The sequence below is a fragment of the Phalacrocorax carbo genome, chromosome 5 (assembly GCF_963921805.1).
Source record: "Phalacrocorax carbo chromosome 5, bPhaCar2.1, whole genome shotgun sequence".
Taxonomy (NCBI): domain Eukaryota; kingdom Metazoa; phylum Chordata; class Aves; order Suliformes; family Phalacrocoracidae; genus Phalacrocorax; species Phalacrocorax carbo.
This window is the reverse complement of record NC_087517.1, coordinates 10,396,016-10,410,006: the sequence shown is the minus strand read 5'-3', so window position 1 is coordinate 10,410,006 and position 13,991 is coordinate 10,396,016. Positions and strand designations below refer to the sequence as shown.

The 13,991-nt window shown below is 40.1% G+C and overlaps 1 protein-coding gene across 1 annotated transcript; it reads right to left on the bottom strand.

Annotated features, from left to right (window-relative positions):
- Positions 1-631: 631 nt before the first annotated feature.
- DDX18 (DEAD-box helicase 18) lies at positions 632-12,454 on the bottom strand. The gene is made up of 14 exons (XM_064451110.1): positions 12,250-12,454; positions 11,962-12,132; positions 10,802-10,939; positions 10,143-10,278; positions 9,574-9,674; positions 9,259-9,458; positions 9,056-9,170; positions 7,376-7,515; positions 6,384-6,545; positions 5,264-5,416; positions 4,475-4,588; positions 3,711-3,767; positions 2,162-2,339; positions 632-1,530 (listed from the first exon to the last, which is right to left on the bottom strand). Exons 1-14 carry the CDS (start codon positions 12,365-12,367, stop codon positions 1,388-1,390), a joined length of 1,926 nt encoding a protein of 641 aa, XP_064307180.1. The 5' UTR covers positions 12,368-12,454; the 3' UTR covers positions 632-1,387.
- Between the last annotated feature and the right edge of the window lie 1,537 nt (positions 12,455-13,991).

The following is a 13,991-nucleotide window of genomic DNA, read 5'->3' as shown; positions in this document are numbered from 1 at the left end:
GCGCCCACATAACCACACCCTGACTTTTTCGGTGGTTTACTGCAGCTTTGCTTACATATCTTCCTGAGTAATTACTTTTTGCAGTTTGTCTAATGAGTCCCTCAATTTCGCTATAATGTAAGTTAATTCCTATACTGTTACTGCACAGCTTGCAGGTGTAGAAAGAACCCTTCAACTGTATGCTGGTGACGTACTTTTTTGAAATACTGTTGCCCACCACCATTGTAGCTTCCTAAGAAGAGTTATCTACTTCTACAATGGTAGAGATCTGAAAAAGACACATAATATAGTTACGCTACTTTTGCCCAACTTGTGTATCCTTTTTTTAGTCTCCGTGTTTGTTCTGTTTGCAACATGTATTCCACCCTCCTCCATTCCAGTCTTTTACATTTCTCCCTCAAAAAAACCCCAAACAAACCAACACACATTCTTGTATATTTATACCCCATTTCACTTTTTTCCTTACTGAGTCCGTCCACCCCCTCAATCCTGTCGCAGTATCTTTGCCTCTGCCCATCAATGATCTGATAAAGTAAGACTAAAAAGCTTTTCACTTTTGTAATTTACAAGATACAACTGCAAACATTCTCACTGCATCAAAGTTATGGAGCATTTTAAAAAACACCTGGGCTGAGTGCTTCAATTTATGTAATCTTTTCTTAATTCCTTTGCGAATTCATAAGAGTACACCAGACATTACCAGATGGATAAATTCAAAGAGAACATAAAGGAAAACCAAACATTTCAATAGAATGTTACCATTTTATCACAACATTAAAAGAAACAGTATTAAGCGTGTCCCAGATGTGGTATAAGAAATTTTTTTTTTTTTGATCTTGGACACTCTACCTGTTATACAGACAGCATGACTGAAATGAATCACAATCTCATATTGCCTTAACTATTCATAAGTATGTTATGTTCTAAAGGAATCTTCCTATATTCTTCAGCGTATTTGATGGACAGAGAGTTCTGTAGCACTAAACGCCCTTGCACTGATTCCCATGAGCAAACCTTTTTTTTTGATCTCACACTGTAAGCTGTCCTTGCCTTTACTCCAGCATTTTCAGAGGTGCGCAGAGGAAAAGGTAAATGTGAAGCAAATTCTTCTATAAAGCCTAAAAGTATTTTTTCTTTCTTAATATAACCTCTGTAGTATTAACTTAATTATATCCAAATATCTTCTTCCTTACAGCAACAATCTTTTCCAAAGATCCCTTTCTTCCAAAGAATCTTCCGGAACTGAAAGATAAAAGATGTTGCCAGAAACAGAGTCATGAAGACCCCTAAAAATGTGAAAAGAGCAGTTTAAATTGAAAGTAACTGTTGGATGGTTTTGATCAGCGTAGTTACTTCAATGCCACAGCCCATTTTAATGAATGTACGATTAGCGAGAAAACTGCCGACTGTCCGATTTCTTGCTAATGTGTTTGAAGATTTTAGCTTTGTGGACGTTCTTTGATTTCTGGTAACCAAACCCCCCACCTCCACCTCTTTTCTGTAGTCTTCTCCCATGGTTGCTGTTCACATCTGAAATTTTATTGGTTAAAGAACTTAAAAAGGAATAATTTGAAATCTTGCTTTTTTTAGGTACTGTAAGAGTTATTCATGTGAGAAAAAAATAACAGCATTGTACAAAAAGTTGAGTTGCTTAACTAGAGACAAAACTAGAACTTTGTTCCTGTGGTTCTAAATAATGCTTTTATTCCTCCAGTTGTCCAACTAAGCTGGCCAAAGTATGACTGCTTCAAATTCAAACTGGCAAGTTTGTCAGTAATTTAGCTACAGTCTCCTACTTCATGCTCTTGCCCCTCTATTTCAATATTCCATGATTATTAAACTTAAGTATGGACCTTAAAGTGAAAATAACCGCATGGAGGAGAACAGTCCTCTAGAACATGAATGCAATATTCCAGTATCTGCCACCCTGCAGCAACTGAAGCATGTACATGCACTGAAACATAGATGTAAGCAAATACTAAAACTGCAAAAATGGCAATTAAACATTTTCTTTGATAAACCATGTTTGGAGCATGATGCTTTCATGTGATTAATGGCAAAAAAAAAATCAGAATCTGAAGTGGCAGAGGAACTTCACTAAGTTGCATTTAACATTTATAAAGCAGAAATTCAGCTTTGAAACATTGCAGTAAAAGGATACTGAGGTCAACAAATGGAGGCACTTTAAAACCAAACGAAAGGCTGACTTTGGGAAGATCCAAGTTATTGACATCATAGATCTGCTTCAGAGAATGGGAGTCATAAGCTCTGATGTAAGCTTTGTATGCCTCCTGCGCTGACTTGTGAAGGAAGTAGTTCTTCTCGATCAGTTTCTCCAGCTAGTGAGGGGAAAAAAGAACATAAACCAAAAGACACATCCAATTATAGCTGTAACGATTGTATAAATTATATTCAAGCAAATTATTTAGTGCGTGAGTTGCAGTGACATTCACTCTTCACTTCAGCAAAATTGCCCTGTTAGTAGAGTGCACATACATATATCAGAGTGCTTTTATAAACAAATATAGGGACAAAAAAGCCTGAAGCTGAGTTACAGTACAAAGCCTCAGCAATATGGAATTTTCCAGAAATATTAATTGGGTTGTCCCAAAAAAGGTAATCAAGGAGCACACAACTGCAACCACACCATGAAACTATGTGTACTGAGAATTAATGGACAACAACTGTATGCTTTTAAGTCAGACATCTAAAGCATACCATTCCATGTAGTTCTGTATTTAGTCTTACCTATTATGGTGCAAATGCATTGTAAACTAAGCAGTATTAATTCTAAGATAAAAATGCAGATGCACTAGTGTAGATTGAGACATTTTATTTGTTGCAAGCTAAGTTCCCAATACTCCTTAGGTCCAAGTTTCTCACCTGATGTTTAAAATACATTAATTCAGCAACTAAAAATAAGTTACATGAGACACCACTACTTCCTAATTATTCGTAACTAGGAATCTTTTTCTAAGGACTGTCTTCACTGTTTCTTGTACTTGCTATTTCCAATTTAAGTACTGCAAGGAAGCTTTAAAGAGCTTTTATTAAGAGAATGATTCACAGAACTGTACAACAATAGAAAGTCACGTCTACAGAACCATCTATGCCATTCGACTTTGTGCTCTGTGGCTATTTTTGTAGCAATGAAGCATAAGACAGGTTTAGATGATGGCGAGCTTTATTATACCAGCTACTTAAAAATACACCTGGAGCATACACTAACACTTCTGAGTGTTGGTACTGGATCTACTTCTGCACACTGAAGTCTGAGTATATCATTTCATAAGACAGACGTTACTCTCAACCAATCTGAACATACATAACTATTCAATAAAAGCTACTGACACCCTGTTTGCTACGCTAGACAAGAACATTCGGTTCAAAAGTTGAAAACAGGTTTGTTTGTCTCACAGTGGTTTTGCGATGTAATGCAAAAAACCAATTCTTACAAGCAAATTCATACCGTATAATAATAACAATTTAGTACTAGATGCTAAAATTCATCTTTAACTTCTAAACATTTTATTGCTTTCCTGCCCTCAAGGGACAGTATGGCAGGAGGATTTACTGCACAGTACTCATCTACAGGAACTTTTCCAAACAAGCATATATATTTTTAAACTGCAGTTGTTATGGACTAACATCCTCCATGTGAATTATTATACATATATTCAGAGTAGCTGTAGTATGAAGTCATTTCATACCTGAGACTGGATGTCTGAAATTTTTGACCAAGAAAACTCAAATTCACTTAATGGTACCTTAAAAAAAAGGAAGTAAAATATCAAAGTTATTTATAATGTATAAATAGCGAATGTGTCCAAGACCTAAGACAAACAGAAAAAGACTTGCTACATAACAGATTCTTTTTTAATATCACAACTGTATCTGTTAAGTGCTTTTACATCAATATGCCACTATTATCATGTCCTTTAAGCTAGAGTAATAAATATGCTCAGTATGACACTTTCACCACTTCAGCTTTTGCTTTAGCAGCTGTACCACTTGTGTTACAAGTGGCAAAACTACTGTAAACAAGCCCGTAAGAAGAGCAACCAAGAAGCTATGCACAGTGCTATCACATCAAAATGATTACGTTTAGAAGAAGGCTATGCTTCTTTTGGAATTGAACAAAACGCAACTGACTCTTTGAACAGGAAAAATAAAACAATGCACAAGCTACATCTGGGTTTTAATTTCCCCTGGATGGTCAAGCTCCCAGTGTCCTTCCACAGAGAGGTCATCGGAAATTGATTTATTTTTTAATAACACAAGTTGCACAGCTCTAAAGTAACTATAAATACACTTAATATTTACCTTTGCGCTGCCGACTTTCGAGTCAGATGGTCAGTTAAATATTTCCTAAGCAACAGAATGGTTTTTTTGCTTGAAAAATTGTAATCATTACAGTTTTTGCCTTTAAAAAAACAGTTGCACAGTAAAAAAAAAAAATCAAGACATAGTTTACCCTGGCTTGCTTTAGGTAACGAAGAAAGCCCAGTTCTTCTGGTCGTAAAATGAGCAGAGCATGTCCTCTACCATTTATGCCTCTGGCAGTTCTACCAACACGATGAATATATTCCTTTTGGAAAGAATAAGAAACAGCAAGTCAGATCAGTCTTTCAAACATGTAATAGTCAAACAGCTTCACAACCCCCCCCCCCAGTTTAACATTAATAGAATGTAATGCATCATCCGTTAATTTTTAAGACTTTTTCCTAGCATCGACACATGGATGAGGGAAACCAAGTGCTGAAGACGCAAAGCATCATTAGGCTAAGACAGAACCTTTACTAAAAGTATTTTACCTTTTACTGATTAAAATAAAAAATCTTAGTCTGCTGTAACTGAAAATTAAACTTTGCTGTTGGTATATTTGCTCTGTAAATTTGTCAAAACAGAATTCTGAGTTTTTTGAGTTTCGTTTGTTTTTATTCAAGTAAGAATACTGGTTTAAAAAAACAAAATCCACAGGAAAAGCTGTTGGGAGACTCAGGGATGTATATATAAACTCAAACTCCTGAGAAGCGTTTTGTTGTTTAGCTGATTAGTTTTTAAATTAATTTAAGAGCACAAAGAATTGTTTTAAAAAGCAACTCCTAAAAGGTGCTGGTGAGGGGAAGAAATCAGCAGCTAGATATCAACATGCCTGAATCCTGACCTCTCTGTGAAGCGGCAGTTTCAGCTATTCTTTGCAGCTATGCTTGTAGCTAGGATTGGTTTGCTGCTGTGAAGTTTCTCCATTTCCTTAACTTACTTTTGGATCATCTGGAGGGTCATACTGCACAATCCAGTCAACTTCAGGAATATCCAGTCCTCTGGCAGCCACATCAGTGCACAACAGTATTCCAGATTCTGCATTACAGAACTGGAAAAATGTCGTAGTACGTTTGGTTTGTTTCTGCTTTCCCTGGAAGGAAATACACACATTAAGGATGAAATATCAACTAAAAAAACATAAATCTGCCAACTTGTAAGCTTAAATCTAATTTCCCATTTCATATATAATATCACTGCCGAAATACAAAATAATTTGGGGGATCTTTCCATGTTAAGCACTTGTACAGACCAAGCAGGACTCTTTCACAGTGGAGGAGCAATGCTACCACAGTGAACAGCACAGGGCTACGTGAAATGGTACCTCTCAGGGGTTATACTCTAACTTCTAAAGTAGTACAAATTTAGTTGCATAGACATTGCTTTCAGGAGGGCTGCATGAATGCCTGAAGTTCAGAAGAAAGTCATTTGCAAGTCTAGCAATATGTTAGATAGATTACAGGTTCAAAAAACCCCCAAACAACTAAAAACCACAAACCCAAAGCTGTAACAGTTCTATCAAAGTATAGCAAAAACATCCCCTGAAGAACAAAATAACAAAGGACATTTGTGGTCAGTTATAACTCTTCATAAACTTTCAGACAATTCTTTCTCCTGAACTATGCATTTTGTGGTTCTGATAAAAATTGAAAATACTTATCCAAATGGTAAGAATTGACATACCAAACATCACCCTGGCCTTAGAAAAAGCACCCAACACACTCCAGGGACCAGAGCATTTGGATTCCTCTGACATTAGCTTTGCTCCACAAATTGAGTTTTAGTGCTTATGAAAGACAACCCCTTGGAAGAAAACAGAAAGCTCTCTGCACAGAGCATAAACTAATATCAGTGTTCAACCCTGGTCTGGAAAAATCACAAGATTAACAAAGTTGAAGTGCTGTTATTACATAGTCTTTGTTTTATCTCCTTCCTCTACAGGCTAATCAAGACCATCATCAGTTTTGTGAGCAGGATATCTGTTTATTAGAAACCAGACTGAAACAAACAAGGCAAACACAAGGTCAGTAACAACTTACAGGTACTATCGGATTACTTACATGAATGGCCAAAACAGGCAGATCAATATAGTTGAGTAACTCATAGTGGTACTTCACTGACATACATGAAGAAAAAAATACCATTAGTTTCTTCTTCCGGTTCTTCTTGAGGAATGTGAAGAGCAAAAGGAATCTTTTTTCAGATGGACACACTACATACCCCTGGAAAATTTTTAAATATTGTTAAATAAAGTAGTACAGAACAAATTTTTGTTTCAGCAACACAAATCAGGGAAGTGTTATGTTGTGAAATAAATGTACCAAATAGTTATTTTTCCAGCTTTATTGGGCCAAACCATCCAATTTACTGTCTGTCCCTCACCTCAGTATATGAAACTCCTAAAGGTGATGAACTTGACAAGAAACTTGTTGTACTAATTTGAAATATGAAGTAATTTTTAACTACTTCTCTAAACTAATATAAGTTCAGTGAAAAGTAATGAGTTCATACAATAAAAATACATTTCAAGAACTTTGAATTACTGACGTTAGGCATGAAAAAACTACATAGGGTTCTTAACACTTTTTTACGATTTCGAGAATTTTATTTTACAGAATTCTTGCTACTCATTTACTCTTTCAGGGTAATACATAGCTACTGGTAATTCTGTAACAACACATCATGTCAACTGCACAAACACAGAAACTGCTGTGCAATTCCCTTTAGCTGTTATCTGAAGGAGCGACAATGAAATCTAAAGTATGCGTACCTCTAGTCAGTAAACTGGAAAATACATTTAGAAAGACAACTGGAGCTTAGGTACATTATGTAGACAGGAACAGACAAGTGTAAGTAACTCCATTACTATTGCACGAGGTTTTATATCATCTGTCCTGCAAAATTTGACCAGATGCGTATAACTTAACGATAGTTAGCAGACTGAATAAAGCCCCGTAGGCAACCGATATCTTTTGCCCATTAGGATGTTGAACACCTTTTAAGACAGGACTTGGTACATTCACAGATCATACCCCTCTTAGTAAGATTTTACCTGTTCAAGACCATCTACTGTTGCTGTCTCCTTGTTATCATCAACCCCAACGTATAGTGGCTCTTTCTTCAGAGATATCTTTGCCAGATCTTCAACCTTTCTGGTTTGTGTAGCAGAAAAAAGCATCGTCTGTCTGCGCTCTGAAAAAATATTTATTTTTAAAAGATAAACCTCATATTTTAAAGGAGGATTCAGATAGCAAGTCCATAAAATTTCTAGTTGCAAACTTCACTAAGTAAGCCTTCTACATTTCTTCAGTTGAATTCTAATTCAAACATACTGCTACTGACAAGGACAGGTAGGTGTAGCTGTATTATGGATTATACAGGATGTTTACTTAGGATTTTGGGTGTGGGGGCAGCCTAACAGCTATCAAAACACAATATTCCTTTTCTCTGGGAAAATCTCAATAATCATTTGCACTCCAATTTAGACGCAAAACAATGATTTAAATAGAGACCAACCTTGTAATTTATTTAATCCCCATGAATATTAAGATGTTTTTCCTTTAGCAAAAGGAATCACGCTAGGGATTGTGCAAGAAAAAATTTACCAAACCTAAAGTGCATTGTTACTGTTCATCTTGCCTAGAACACGCACGTTTGCGCATGCTGTTCAGTCACGGGGCAGCACATCTGTACCAAGCCTCAGTGACTTGAAGGGACTTAGAGCAGCTGTAGGAAATCTCCTGCCTCTCACCTCAGCTCAAATACACATCCTGATCCTGTAACATTTTCTTGTTACATGAGCACATGCAAAATGCAGACTTAGCCTGCTCCATTTCACACCTGCAAGAACAGTAGCAATTGTTCTTGCCAAACAACCAGCGTCACCGTTTTTTACTTTATTTTCTATTTTGAAATGTCCATTTAAAAATACTATTTCATTCCTAAATGGGACAAAACCAAATTAAACTCATGCAATGTAAAAATTTCTTCTATCATTTTCCACTTCACGAAGAACATGTTATTTTCCCACCCTTCCCCTTCCATTTTTAGCACTATTCATTAATATTCTTCACAGAATGTTATTGATCAGATATATGTATCTGCATTTTAAACATGCATATCAGAATTAATATTTAAGATGTGGAACCTCAAAGTATTTATCATTGATTTTTTTATATACTATCTCCATGGGTTGTTTTTTTTTTCCCCTGTATTTTGAAAGTTAAAGGGAAAGCCTTACTGATGCTGGGAACATGCTTAATGCATCTATTACAAGGAATAACTAAATGAAAAATTAGGAAAGGAAAATTTTAAGGTAAATACTTAAACTTCCTTAAGATACTGTTCTTGGATGTATGAAGAAAATTTGAACTGCAAGTCAAAAGACCCTTGTCCTTATATTTAAGCCTTACTAGGAAATACTGAATTGTAGGAAATAAATTGGCAGAGGAAAATGTACAAGGGAATGTAGATGTTAAAGGATCTTACATGAACAGAATCTTATCCCTAAAGTGCATAAGAAAACTCTGTCCTACAGAAAATTGATGTTAAATAGAGTACTATGTACTAGCTATCAGAAAAAAAGAGGACAGAGTAAGACAATCACTCTGAAGTGCATTTACAGAACTATTAAAATTAAAAACTTCTCTTACAATAACTGAGTCATAAAGAAGACATAATGTTAGTCAAGTGATTTCCATGAAAGACAGATTTTTCTTTCTTTCTTTCTTACTTGGTAGAAGTTTTATGATCTGTTTCATTTCTTCCTCAAATCCAACCTCCAAGATACGATCTGCCTCATCGATTACCAAACACTGCAAGTTCTTATACATGAAACCTGGAGTGTTCTAGAAGATTAACAAATTCAGAGTCAGACAGGGACAGAAGTTTTATTATGTTTTAATAAAGCAGATTACACATCAATGTTTTATCTACCTGCATATGATCCAGCAGTCTTCCTGGTGTTGCTACAATTATGTTGATTCCATTTCCAAGTTTCTGTGCTTCTGCTGATCTGTTACTGCCCCCCATTATCAGACCATAGGTGTGAACGTGATGATTCATAAGTTCTTTAAGAACCCCATAGGTTTGCATAGCAAGCTCTCGAGTAGGAGAAAGAATAATAACACCCGTTCCTAAAAAATACAACAATCAGACAAGAAAAAGTTACAACTCGTCCAACCCCCTCCTAGCCACGTCCCTAAATGTCTGAGCCACAGTAAAATTTAACTGTGGAATGAAGAGCCTTACCATTTCTAGGCATGAATTTCAGCTTGTAGATGAGCTCTACTGCAGGAATAAGAAATGCAAGTGTTTTGCCACTGCCTGTTTTTGCAGCTGCTAAAATATCCCTGTATGCAGCAAAGTTAAAAAAAGAAGTATTTAGTTGATCTTACAGAGAACAATCCTATTTCAAACAATGTTGACAATGTGAAAACATAACATGGCTTAAAGGTAACCAGTAATTGGTATTAAGCACTCGGGGGCAGAAGCGGTCCACAGGAATTGGTCACTGTGGCTCTAGTGACAGTGTAAGACAGTGTCTTCAAGACATGCTGACAGCAAGACTAGCAAAAACAAACTTCCCCGCTTTCAAAGCCAAGTGCAAAGCAGTCTGCATGAGCTTACCCTAAGTATTTGTACACACAGGTGTACTTTGTTAACATGCATTAATGTCTATAAGCAAAATATATATAACATGAGAACATATCTAGAAAAAAGTTTAGCTGCTGAAAGTCACATTTCATGTGTTTAGCTTGCTAGCCAAATTTACACAACATTTGGGGTCAATATAGCAATTAAAAAGATGTATTTCTTACCTGCCTTCCAGAAGCGGCTTAATACTTTTATGCTGAATTTCGGTCATATGTGTAAACCCCATGTCATTTATGCCTTTCAGTGTATTCTCACTGACAACACCAGCCAGGGAAGTAAAAGAATTGTCTTCAAAAGCACCTGAAATGAGGGGGAAATAAGAAATATTCAAACTTATTTCTTCAATTCCATCTGTCCTGAGCCTACCCAGTTAAAATTGACCCAGATGGAAACAAAAAAATAATCAAAGCAAAGGACTTTTTCTTACTCCTTTCTACCATAAGATCCGAAGACATTGACAAAATAATCTGTATTAATGGGTTCCTAGCAATACTGCAGAGCTGTAAAAAATGAACACGAATGCACTGCTTCTCCTGCCAAATTTACTAGCCATACGCCTCCATCTTGCTCTTCACTGACTTTTCCTCTACAGCTAAACATATGAGTGTTTTAAAACACATTTTCTCTAGTAATTTTAAGACTACTAGGAGTGTGTGTATAATGCAAATTTCAAAGAACAGTAACTGGGTAATGCCGGTACAGTTGCTGGTGTCATGTCAAACAGCTGACTCATAAAGTTAACCTGAAAACTGCAACTTGCTCTGGATGAAAGCGTTAGACCTTGGGTTTTTGCACACGTATGAAAACAGAGGACGCAAGGTACCTGTTACACCTAGTGGTAAACTGGGCACTTCATCCTCCTCCTCCTCTTCCACTTCTTTCTCTCCAGAGTCCTGCTTATCTTCATTTTCTGCCTCGACAGGCTCATTTTCTTCAGTTTTCACCTTTTTAGTTTCTGTGTCTAGAGTGTTATTTTACAGAAGACCAGTCACTTAGAGACACCAAGGATACGTTCACCATTAAAAGTTGTTCCAGAGTGAATTGCTTTAGTGTGTAATCTGCTTACGAGTGCCATGCTTTTTTCACAGCATGGGAGGGGGGCAGAAGGGGAAGCAAGGTTTCTATGGAAATTTCTAAGGCAGAGACCAAAAAATTCAGAAGTTCCTTGCACCGATCCACTTCACACAGTAAAACAGTGAAGCTTAATGTGTACTATACAAAATTTTCTCTGGAAACGTGGAAAAACTTACAAAATTCTTTCCTATCTGTAATGCAGACATCAAGTTTCCAACGCAGTTTGCGCTCAGGTCGTGTGAGATTTCATACCTGTTCTGTTTTAGCTACCTGAATCCTCAGAGAGCTGCATGAAAACACCTCTTTATTTGCACAACCGTGAGAAGCGTCAGAAAGGTCAAACACTTATAAGAGCACAAATTCCAAATATATATATATAAAGGTATAGATATGGGCATGTGTATGTATGTACAAAACTATACAAAAGGCTAGCAATATTTTCAGGATGCAATTTTTGGGATAGTTTCCCAGTATAGTTTAGTTTCCTAATATACCGATGTTGCCAAAGGCAGGATGCATTGCTAAAAAGCCGTACTGGCTGGACATTCAAGCACCGAAAGCATCCGTCTGTCAAAGATCTACTTCGAAAAACAATAAATACATTTGCATAATAAACAAGCAAAGCATCCAAACTTCGTCTTACAAAGCAGAATCCAATGCAGCAATTAAATTGGTTGCTATCGGTTTGGAACATATTAGAGTTCAAACGTTACGGCTGGAACAAGCAAGCAGATAATACCGAAGACCTCCAGGGCTTTAAAGCCAGCCCGACCCAGGCTACTTGGTACTTCGCACGGTGCAGCCGACAAAGCCTCTCCGGCTGGGCGGGAAACGAACGCAGGCGCCTCCTGGGGTCCCCAAGCGCAACTCAGCCCCACGAGACAAGCCGTATGCGTTAAGACAACGTACCGCTTCCCGCAGCAGCCGCCGCTTTCCTCTTTTTCTTCTTCCTCCTCTTCTCCTCCCCGCCGCGCGGCCCGGCAGCCTCCACAGCCTCCGCGGCCGCTTCTCCCTCAGGCGCCGCCGCCACCTCCTCCTCCTCCTCCTCCGGGGGTCCCTGCGATGCCGCCTCCCCTGGCGCTGGCGCCGAGGCGCGTTTCAGGGAGAGAAAGGGGAAAAACCCCAAAGTCACCGGAGGCTCCGCCGAGGCTCAGCTCGGCAGCGCCGCCCGCCCGGCCGCCCCCGGCCCCGCCGTACCTGCCCCCTCGGCCGCCCGCAGCTTCAGGTTGCGCTGCCGCAGCTTCAGGTTGCGCTTGTGGATCTTCCTGCGGAGCAGCCGCATGGGCAGGTTGGCCGCGGCCACCGACACCGACATCCTCCTCCTCCGGTCTCCCCGCCACACGTGGGGACGGCGCCTCCGGGCCCGGCCGGACCTTCCTTCCCCCGCCGCCCCGCGAGGCCTGACGGGCGGCCCGCAGCGGCCTCCGGCGGCCCGGCGGTGCCAGCGCCGCGCCGCGGCCCGGCCCGGCCCGCCCCGCCCCGCCCCGCCTCACCGGGAGGCAGCGGGCGGCTCCCCGCCTCGCCCCGGGCTCGCCTCCCCGGAGAGGGCTGGGGGGGGCCATCCTGGGTGCCCTGTCCCCGTTCTCTCCCGCCCGCCCGCTGCACCTCAGCGAACGAGGGCGGAAAGCCTCCTCTTTACCTCAGGTTTTACCCATCTCCGCCCCGCAGTACCGGTTTCCCTCACGGGTACAGGTGTTTAACTCCAACGGGAGAAGGAAGCGTTCCCGGGCATCTGCCTGTGCGGTTCCAAATTTAGCAACCTGCGGGAGAGGTGGTTTTGGGGACACCCTGTGCGTCCTCTCGTGTGCAGGCCGGAGGGGCTGGAGACGCCGCTGTGTGCCGCACAGCGCTGCCGGGCTGCGGGCGGCCGCTGGAGGCGGTGGTCCCCACCGGCTGCTGGCCCCGCTGGCTCCCCCAGGGATGCAGCACACAGCGGTGCAAACTTTCATGCCGACGTCCAGCACTAAAGCTGGTGAAACTATCAGGCTTGCAAAATCCCCAGCACCCACCCTGGGGATAAAGGACACAGCTGTGCCTTCGGTGGGGTCCTGCACCTTCGGTAGCCACCTGGTCTGCTGTCTGTTCCTCCTGATGGGTACAAAGAACATGGAAAGCCCCTGGATCTTCACCAGCCTGGCAGTGCTAGCGAGTGGGCCAGACCTGGAAGCCCATAATTTCCAGGGCACGGTTTCTTGGAGCTTGATTAGGTCGTGCTTTCCAGCTGGCCAGCGGGAGCTCCCAGCTGCTCCTCGATTCCAAGGATAGGTACCATGACCTCCTCTTCTGATGTCCTCCTGCTCTTTGGCTCTGCATCCTCTTCCAAGGAGTGATTCCTGCAGGCTGACATGCAGCACCCTTTAGATCCTTCTTGACCAGCAGATGGCACACACGGTACAGGAATTTACAGCAGATTGCTTTGCCAGTAACCACCCTCCTCTTAGAAATCTGAATGATTACAAGCTGCATGAGGTTCAGCCTGTGATACCTTGCTGTAATGCAGATTGAACTGCAGATCTATTATTATATTAATTTCAAAGTGTTTATTGCGTATAACATTTTTTTTAAAAGCTAATGATGTTAGAGATGAAACAAAAATCATATTTCACCATCTGTAATTGCTGTCCTGCAGAGGTTGTATGGATCACCAGGATGAGAATTAAAATTTTTTTTTGCCAGAACTTCAGAATATGAATGAATGACATGATCCTGTCCAGACTTTCACAGGCCAGGTAACACGTCTGGCCACTGGTTTATTAAGTTGAAAGGATAACTCTGACCTCCATCAGCTGCATTTTAAAAATAAACTGAACCATCCTCAGCAAGAAAGGCTTTTGGTACAAAAGCCCAGTGGAAGTCAGTTCAAGGCTGAATATTAAGCAGGTGAAAGTTTCTTACAGAAACTCAGTGTAATTTATGTTCTGGACATATTTTCTTCCTGG

Excerpts from the sequence above, each read along its gene's own strand:
- DDX18 (XM_064451110.1), bottom strand. The coding sequence starts at position 12,367 with ATGTCGGTGTCGGTGGCCGCGGCCAACCTGCCCATGCGGCTGCTCCGC. Across the intron at positions 9,171-9,258 it reads GACTGCTGGATCATATGCAG|AACACTCCAGGTTTCATGTA; the intron begins GTAGATAAAACA and ends TTAATCTTCTAG. Across the intron at positions 4,589-5,263 it reads ACCCTCCAGATGATCCAAAA|GAATATATTCATCGTGTTGG; the intron begins GTAAGTTAAGGA and ends TCTTTCCAAAAG.